Source organism: Pongo pygmaeus, chromosome 8, assembly GCF_028885625.2.
Source record: "Pongo pygmaeus isolate AG05252 chromosome 8, NHGRI_mPonPyg2-v2.0_pri, whole genome shotgun sequence".
Taxonomy (NCBI): domain Eukaryota; kingdom Metazoa; phylum Chordata; class Mammalia; order Primates; family Hominidae; genus Pongo; species Pongo pygmaeus.
In genome coordinates, this window is record NC_072381.2 from 5,067,927 (window position 1) to 5,077,030 (window position 9,104).

Genomic DNA, 9,104 nt, shown 5'->3' on the forward strand with positions numbered 1-9,104 from the left:
CTGGTGATTCCAGGCCTCCTTGATCAAATTGACTGCCCCCAAATGTTACACACATTTCTGCATTAAAGTTGCTACACCTTTCCCAGTAACTTACATTTTTTTGTTTTATTTTATTTTTTAAAACTTAGAGTCAATCAGTAAAGATCTACAGTGGAAATACATATGTATAAAATTAGTGAATTTGGTATAATGATATGATGCTGTGATAATTTAATAAAAGCATTGAGAAATTAATGTGGTTTTAATACTAGTAGTTCCCCAATTTTTTAATATGGCAATTTTCAAACTTTCCAAAAATTTGATAAAAATAATACTGGAGACCCATGTTACCATTTATATTCAAAATTACTAACATTTTGCAATGTTATATAGGCATATATTTGCATAAATATATATAATGTTTCTAGAACCTTTTCAAGGTAAATTGTAAAGATGACAGTTGACCCCTGGAGACCTCTCAAAGCATGTCACAGGAATGAAGATATTCTCCCAGTTCCAGTGTCATTACTGTATCTAAGAACATCATCTATAGTGCCCTCATGTCATTTGGTATCCAGTCCATATTTGAATTTTTCATTGTTTAATCAAAATGTCTTTTGTAGCTCTTCTTTTTTAACCAGAATTCAATTGTTTTTATATTGTTGTATTTTGATATCAGTTAACTTGTCTTTCCCAGTTGTTGAAGGTTTCTGTAAATTAGAAGTTAGATGAGAGTGTTTTATTACATTGACTTAAACGTTTGGGGCAAGAAAATGTTTCATCATGTCGTGTTTTTCAAATTGCACCACACTAGACTACATACAATCACAGAATGTCCCGCTAGTGGTGAAGCCAGTTTTAAAAACTTGGTTAAGCTAACAATGGTCAGATCTGTTGTTTTTAACTCATGTTTTCTCTTTAACAATTACTAGTAATCTGCTGGGGGATAATTCTGAACAGAAGAAGTCATATATTCCCATGACAAATTTTCACATATGATTGAGTATACATCAGTGATTTGAACTTTTTTGTATTGTATTTCTGTTTTCTAATTTGTTATTTCCTCGGGGTTTTTACATAAAATTTTCAATTTTAACCACTTTTTTAACTATTCTTACCTGAAATTTTACTAAAAGTAATTTCTCACCAAGTAAAAATAATAAACTATTATTTCTCTAAGTCAAGGTAAAAGTTAACGTCTTCCTTCATTTAGCAATGTACGGAGAATGTAATTACTATAATGACTACCATCAGAGTAGACAAATATTTTTGTTCTTTTTCTCATTCTCTCACTAATCACTATAGACTCATGGATTTTTGTCCTGTGATTTTTAATTCATTTTACTTATTTTTTAATGCTCATATCTACTCAGTAACTATATACATACATACATATATATATGTATATATGAAAGAAGAATTTGGTCAAAGACTCCTGAAGGTAGGTCTAAAAGACAAAAGCACTTGTTTCATAGGAAACCCACTGGTGACATTTGAGATGTCACGATACAAATCCATCATACAAAAAGGAAAAGTAATGAAAAACTATTAAAATTATCAGTATTTATATGTATATGTATGTTTTCTAGTTCATCCATTATATATGGATATATATGTATCTCATAGATGGCATATATGATATATATAACATGTTAGATGAATTAGAAAACATACATATATATGTATACATTTTGGTTATTAATTTAGTTCTTCTGTCTTTCAGACCTGCCCTCGTGAGTCTTTGACCAAATTCTTGATTTGTGGCACGATTTGATGCCCAAAGCTGAAAGAATCTTACCTCAACCCAGCTCTGAAATTGGCCATGTCTCCTTCTAGTAGTCAGAGTTATTGAGAAACCAGGATAGGGTTCATAGAGTTGCTTGTGCTGAAAACAGCATTTCTATTTTCTTAGGAGAGAGGGGCATAAAATTTATTTTTATGAAAAAGATCATTTCTTGACAATAATATTCTCAGTTCAAAAATTTTTTTTTTTTTTTAAGATGGAGTCTTGCTCTGTCACCCAGGCTGGAGTGCAGTGGCACAATCTCAGCTCACTGAAAGCTCCGCCTCCCAGGTTCATGCCATTCTCCTGCCTCAGCTTCCGGAGTAGCTGGGACTAGAGGCGCCCGCCACCATGCCCGGCTAATTTTTTGTATTTTTAGTAGAAACGGGGTTTCACCGTGTTAGCCAGGATGGTCTCGATCTCCTGACCTCGTGATCGCCCGCCTTGGCCTCCCAAAGTGCTGGGATTACAAGCGTGAGCCACCGCGCCCGGCCCCTCAGTTCAAATTTAATGCTCTACATTATTCAGCTACTTTTACTTTGGTGATTTTAATATTAATGTAACTTTTGGATTATCTGATGCTTTTCCATCTTGCTCATCTGCAGGTGGAATGTCATCCTTACTTCAACCAGAGAAAACTGCTGGATTTCTGCAAATCAAAAGACATTGTTCTGGTTGCCTATAGTGCTCTGGGATCCCATCGAGAAGAAAAATGGTAATAAGAGATACAGGAAGTTTACCTAAAACACCGGTTTGATAAAAAAAAACAAAAAAATTTAATCAGATCATGCTGTTTCCTGGAGTTCACTCACAGCTGACTTGGGGTGAGGGAAGAATTTGCATTTCTGACAAGATCCCAGGCGATGTTGAGGCTGCTGTTCAGGGGCCTCACTTGAGAAGCTCTGGTGCAGAGTGGACGCCTTAGTCTGTTTAGGGAGCCGCCTAACAAACTATCCCCAGCCTCAGGGCTTCAGCATTTCTGCCTTTCCTTCCAGGGTGGACCCGAACTCCCCGGTTCTCTTGGAGGACCCAGTCCTTTGTGCCTTGGCAAAAAAGCACAAGCGAACCCCAGCCCTGATTGCCCTGCGCTACCAGCTTCAGCGTGGGGTTGTGGTCCTGGCCAAGAGCTACAATGAGCAGCGGATCAGACAGAACATGCAGGTGAGGAGCGGGGCTGTGGGCCTCAGGTCTCCTGCACAGTGTCCTTCACATGTGTGCTTCTTGTAAGGCTCTCAGGACAGCCTTGGGCCAGCTCCATTTCCCTGTATTTCCTATGCATGAACTCTTTGTGTGCATCATAAGGGTTTCTTCTACTCTACCACAGGAGAGGCAGCAGAGGTGACGAGAAATAGGATGGGATCAAAACTAGAGATTTGGGTTAGCGTTAAGTCAGTGATATCCATATCCCTCTGCTAGGGATATGTCCTTTTCTTTATTTTCTATAATGAAGCATTGATTAGATGTTCTTTAGTCTCCAAATCATGGTGGATTTTTCTTCTTGTATGTTTATGTAGTATAAATTCCTTATATTTATTCTCTTAGAAATTTATCTTTGCAAAGTGCTTGTTTAACTCTGCCTTTTTTTTTGTTTGTTTTTTGCGATGTGGTTGTGTGTCTTTATTTTTATGTGTAGGAGACCATATTTATACCAATACCTTAGGATATAACGCAAAACCACTTAATATAGAGGCTTAATGCAAAAGCATTTACTGAGCTCAAGATTCCATGGTTAGAAAATTAGCCTGGGCTCAGCCTAAACTCAGTCCATTCCTTCTGTTTGTTCCTGGCCGGGCTCTCATGTGTGTGCAGGGCAGTGAGGCAACTCTGCTTTGTCCCTGGGGCATCTGTGTGAGCGCCCCCCCCTCCCATGCAGTTCTTTATCCTCCAGCCATCCAGCCCAGGGTTCACCTCAGCACAGGGCACGACCCCAAGGCAGTGAGTGGAAACATGCAAAGCCTTTTCAGGTCTAGCTCAGAGCTGCCAAACTTTGCTTCTGGGAAATTCTATCACCTAATGCAAGTTACAGGACAGGTCAGACTCAAGGGGTGGGGAAACACACACCACAAAAAACCAAACACCGCATATTCTCACTCATAGGTGGGAATTGAACAATGAGAACACATGGACACAGGAAGGGGAACATCACACGTCGGGGACTGTTGTGGGGTGGGGGGAGGGGGGAGGGATAGCATTGAGAGATATACCTAATGCTAGATGACGAGTTGGTGGGTGCAGCGCACCAGCATGGCACATGTATACATATGTAACTTACCTGCACGTTGCGCACATGTACCATAGAGCCTAAAGTGTAATAATAATAATAAGAAGAAGAAGAAGAAGAAGAATAAAAAGAAAAAAAATAAAAAATAATAATAAATAAAAAAAAATTTTTTTTCAAAATTTTTTTTCAAAATTTTTTTTCAAAAAAAAAAAAAAAAGAAGGAGCTGGAAATTCATATAGCCAAGCAAGTGGATACAGGGACATGTGATTGTTAGAGGGCATGTTCCTAATTAATCTATCACTTATACGATATGTGTAAAATAACATATTAATAGTTATATGTATGAGTGTGAATATATATAAATTGATATATTATTTCATACATTCTGAAGAATACATCCAAGTCTCTAAAGAATTAATATCCAGAATACATGCATATATATGTATGTTTTCTAATGAGTTATATATAGATACATGAAATATACATCATATATGATATATATTATAAAACCTATGTCATATATGACATATATCACGTGTATGTATATATGTCACTGTTTGCTAAAACGTTAAGTAAAATCAGTGTAGAAATCCATAGGATACTCTGAAATAATGATACAGAGAATGACAAAGAAAGTAAAAAATGACAATGAAACAGTTGGTGAATCTAGGCAATGGCCTTTACTATATTATTTTTAAAATATTTTTAGACATTAGAAAACCCACAAAACTAAAAGGAAATGTTATGAAAGACTGTGGAAATTATCAGTATTTATACATATGTATATGTTCTCTAACTCATCTAGTATATATAGATATATATGATATGTGACATGTGTTATATTATATATATGTTTAGATTAATTAGAAACCATACATATATATGTATTTATTCTGGATATTAATTCTTTAGAGACTTGAATGTATTCTTGAAATAACATCTCCCAAATTTTACCTGTGTTGTCATATTCTCTGTGGTTACGTTTTCACAAACAAAAGTTTCTATCCTTCATGTAGACTAATTTTTCATGCCTCTTTCTTGTGGTTGGTGAGTGTTGTGTCTTATCCTACATTGGGAATATCACAATATTTTACTGTGTTATCTTACAAAATTGTTAATATTCTTTCCTTATAAATTTGGTTAATTCTAATGGGATTGACTTTTTAAATATTATGTGAAATAAGAATCCAAATATGCATATCTAATTTTTGAATTTTTAGCAAAATCTCCCACCAACATTTATTGAAAAGTTCATATTTGCTCACATAACTTGAATTTTTTTACCTGTAACATATATGAAATGTCCATGAGGAATTATCTGGCCTCTCTTCCATCTTCAGTTAACTTATTCACTTTTCTGTACTATGATGTTAAAAAGTAAGTTTCACTTCTAATATGGTACAAATATTTTTCTAACTTCTTCATTTATTTAATAATACCTTAGCTATTCTTGACTAATGTGTTATTTAAAATTTTGAATCATCTTATTAACTTCCACAAACAAGTAAATGTTTAGTCTCTTGTTGACATTGTAATAAGCCTGCAGATCAATGTGGAGAGAACTAAATCTTTGACAATATTGAGATTTCCAATCCACAATCATAATATGAATTTCCCACTTATTAATAAATGGTCTTTTAATAAATATATAATTAATTTCATATCTTTCTGTTACTGATGATTTTAATAGTTGTTGATAACTTTTCATTTTTGTTTTATGGATTTTCTAATATATAGAAATATTAAAAGAATAATGCAACAAATCCTCTTACCTAGATTCATCAAGTGTTATATTGCTGTCATTTTTTACTCTCTTTCTCTCATTTTCTGTGACACTCCTTCACTTTCCCTATGGATTTCTACACTTATTTGATTTAATGTATTAGAAAGAGTGACATCTTTTTGATATTTACAGTCTCTCAAATTTACACAGTGAGTACCCACACCTTTTGCATGTGAAATCATTAGTATTTAGACAATTATTGGCTTGAGTTATGTTGAAAACTAATTTTTCCTATTATACCTGTTCACTGGAGAGATAGATATTCAATGTTATTCATCAAACCTCCTAAATTATGCTTGACATTACAAAATTTGCCTCTAGATTCTTGTGGGTCTTCTAGGTACATGACCCTATCATGTGGGCACAAAGTAAGCTCTGTTTCTTCTTCAGCTTCTTTTGAGATATTCTCTTTGTCTGCAGTGTTGTGCAGTTTCAAAATATTTCATCTGGGAATGGATTTCTGCTTATTTTTTGACTGGTTTTCATTGACCACTTGAGTGTTTAGAGAGGTCTTTCATAAATTTTGGAAACGTATCAATCTTTTAAGTATTGTCTCTGCACCCTACTGTCTGATGAACTTGGTTGTTTCCAATTGGCAATGATGTAATCTAAAAATAATTAAAGTTTTCTATTACTTTGATAGGTGTTTGACTTCCAGTTGACTTCAGAGGACATGAAAACCATAGATGGCCTAAACAGAAATATGCGATATTTGACCCTTGATATGTAAGTAATTTTGGTGATGGATGTCCTAATTTATTTTCAGAGGAGGAATGTAGGATGGGTGTTGAGAGTGACCTCCACACCGGGGGCACAGAGGCCAGTGTGAGACAGAGGTGAGACAGGAGCTTTCTGGAAGTCTCCTTCTGGATTCACTCCAGAGCTCTGTTCTCTGGCAGGGAGAGTGGCCTGGGGTGAGCGTGGGTCAACCTGTGCCTCTGCTCTCGTGACTCCAGGGAACTTTCCAGAGCAGCCAAGATCATTGCTGAATCTGCACCTTCCACGTAGGCCTGCCGTTTGTACTACTGTCTAGTGTACACACTGTGGATATTGCCCATGTGGTCACATTAGATGTTTCCAAATCTGTGCTTATATCTTGTTCTTCCCAACCTGCTCAATGTCTTACCAGATCAAAGGCAGTTCCGTCAATCTTGTGTGCCAGGTTCCAATTCCCACCTCCTTCACATGGAATTGCTTGCTGGATCCTGTCAATTTAGCATTTTTTATCATTTCAAACCTTTCTCGTGCCTTTCTTTGCATGTTTGCCCATGAGCCAAACACTGCATTTGCCTCCAGAAAGTCTGTCTCAGTGGAGTGAATAGGAGCACTTGGCCTTGGTGTTCTGCAATATGGAGATCTCAGTGCAGAGAATGAAGAAGTGTTAAAATCAAATGCAGAGTGTAGATGCAAAAGCACCATTGTTGGAGATAATTTATAGCCAGTAACAGACGTTTACTATTCCTCTATGTTCTAAAGTTCTAGGATTCATAGAAGGTCATTCATATAATGAGGGAAAAAGAAGTTATGTAACTGATGGCAGTGGAGATTTTAACAAGTAATAGAGATGATGAGATAATGTGTGAAAAAAACAAGCACAATGGCACATCATAAGTACCCAAAATTTGGTAGATATTATTCGTAGTATTTTATTCATTTAGAGGAAAATACAAAATCAAAGTGGAAATGATAAAAAGAAAAGGAAAAGTGGCAAGCATTAGAAATGTTTACAACTGATTAATGTTTTTTATGATCATGAAATCAATCACTAGTGTTATTTTGTAGAACTCAAATATGGTCTGGAGTAAACCACTTGCGAGCTTCCAAGTGTTTGCTCTTGGTGTAATCACAAAGGATAGGCTCAATTCCCTAATTAAGAAGTTATAACCGTATATGTGAGCAGTCATTTATCTGTGTCTTTACATTTTGGATTATGTCTACCTATAAAATGGTTTATGCATTGTAGCTCTTTGAATATTGGGCCCTATATCATAAACAACAATTTGCATTTCTGAATCTAACCAAGTGTGTTGCATATGATAGGCAGGTAGTAAGTAATATGTAAAGTAATACAATAAAGTACAATTACTACCAGTATAATCATCACACTCAAAATTGTTTATTAGTGATGAGCATATATCTTCCTTATTCCTCTTCAATGTAAGGCAGAAGGAGTTCCTGTTTTTAGTGAGAATTTGAAATAGAAAAGGTCAGAATATCTCTTTGCTTTGTTGACAGATGTGAGATCTGTTGCTGAGAGATGTAGAGAAACAGGTTTGAACATTTCACTTTGTGTGTTTTATGTGTTAAGTTCCAGGCAGGGGAATAGAATTAAATGATTCTTTATTTTGAAAACACAGATATGATAAAGTCACATTCATTAAACAAAGAAACACAGATTCTAGAGCAGTCAGAAAATGAACTTCTTAACATCTACACTAGTGGCAGCTTCCTAGAAATCACTGTGCTACCTGCTAGTAATGGAGTCATTGCCATTCAGAGTGTACACTTTTTTTCTCTTTCCAGTTTTTCTGGCCCCCCTAATTATCCATTTTCTGATGAATATTAACATGGAGGGCATTGCATGAGGTCTACCAGAAAGCCCTGCATGTGGATGGTGACACATGAGGTCTACCAGAAAGCCCTGCATGTGGATGGTGACACAGAGGATGTCTCTATGCTGGTGACTGGACACATCGCCTCTGGTTAAATCTCTCCTGCTTGGCAACTTCAGTAAGCTACAGCTAAGCCCACCGGCCAGAAAAGAAATACAATAATTGTGTTTTTCATTTTGAAAAAATTAAATGCTCTCTCCTAAAAATTCTTCACCTACTTTGGTCTCCATAACTTCTATGTTTTCTCTCCTTCTGACACACTAGTGCCCCCAAATTGTGATTTGCCTATATGTTTAGGGCCGGGGTTGGAAGATGATAACAACCATTTAAGATTCATTTCTGCAGTGGGAGTGGGTGGAGTTTCACCCTCTGGGAAAGGGGCAGGTGACAGGTATTTATCAGTCAGTGCCTCTCTAGCTCTTGTAGGAAGAAGCACACGCAGCATGGGGTCTAGAGGGTGAGCGATATTGACCAGCAATTCATGGGCTCCCTCCAGCAGTGCCAGGGTCAGAGTTTCTGGAACCTTGGGAGGAGGCATCCCTGTGACAGGGGGGTTATGGAGATGGGAGGGCACCCACCAGGAAAAGTGATTAGAAGTCAGGTATGAGGAGGTTAAATAGGAGAGAGTCGAGTACATCTCTGCTTGGAAAAACATATCAACACCCTTTTTTTTGATCATTATATCTTGTCCATAAAAGGAAACTTTCCACATTGTTTTAACAAAC

At 36.4% G+C, this 9,104-nt stretch overlaps 1 protein-coding gene across 3 annotated transcripts in view; it reads left to right on the top strand.

The window, feature by feature from the left end:
* LOC129006867 (aldo-keto reductase family 1 member C1) overlaps window positions 1–8,585 on the top strand; it is a 34,237-nt gene extending 25,652 nt beyond the window's left edge. For 2 of the 3 annotated variants that reach the window (XM_054437088.2, XM_054437090.2), the window contains 4 exons: window positions 2,368–2,477; window positions 2,758–2,923; window positions 6,411–6,493; window positions 8,291–8,585. In XM_054437088.2, the coding sequence (XP_054293063.2) occupies window positions 2,368–2,477; window positions 2,758–2,923; window positions 6,411–6,493; window positions 8,291–8,333 (402 nt within the window). In that variant the 3' untranslated portion in view covers window positions 8,334–8,585. The remainder of the gene's footprint in view (window positions 1–2,367; window positions 2,478–2,757; window positions 2,924–6,410; window positions 6,494–8,290) is intronic. The other variant, XM_054437087.2, reaches the window with a different exon arrangement.
* The last annotated feature ends 519 nt before the right edge of the window (window positions 8,586–9,104 follow it).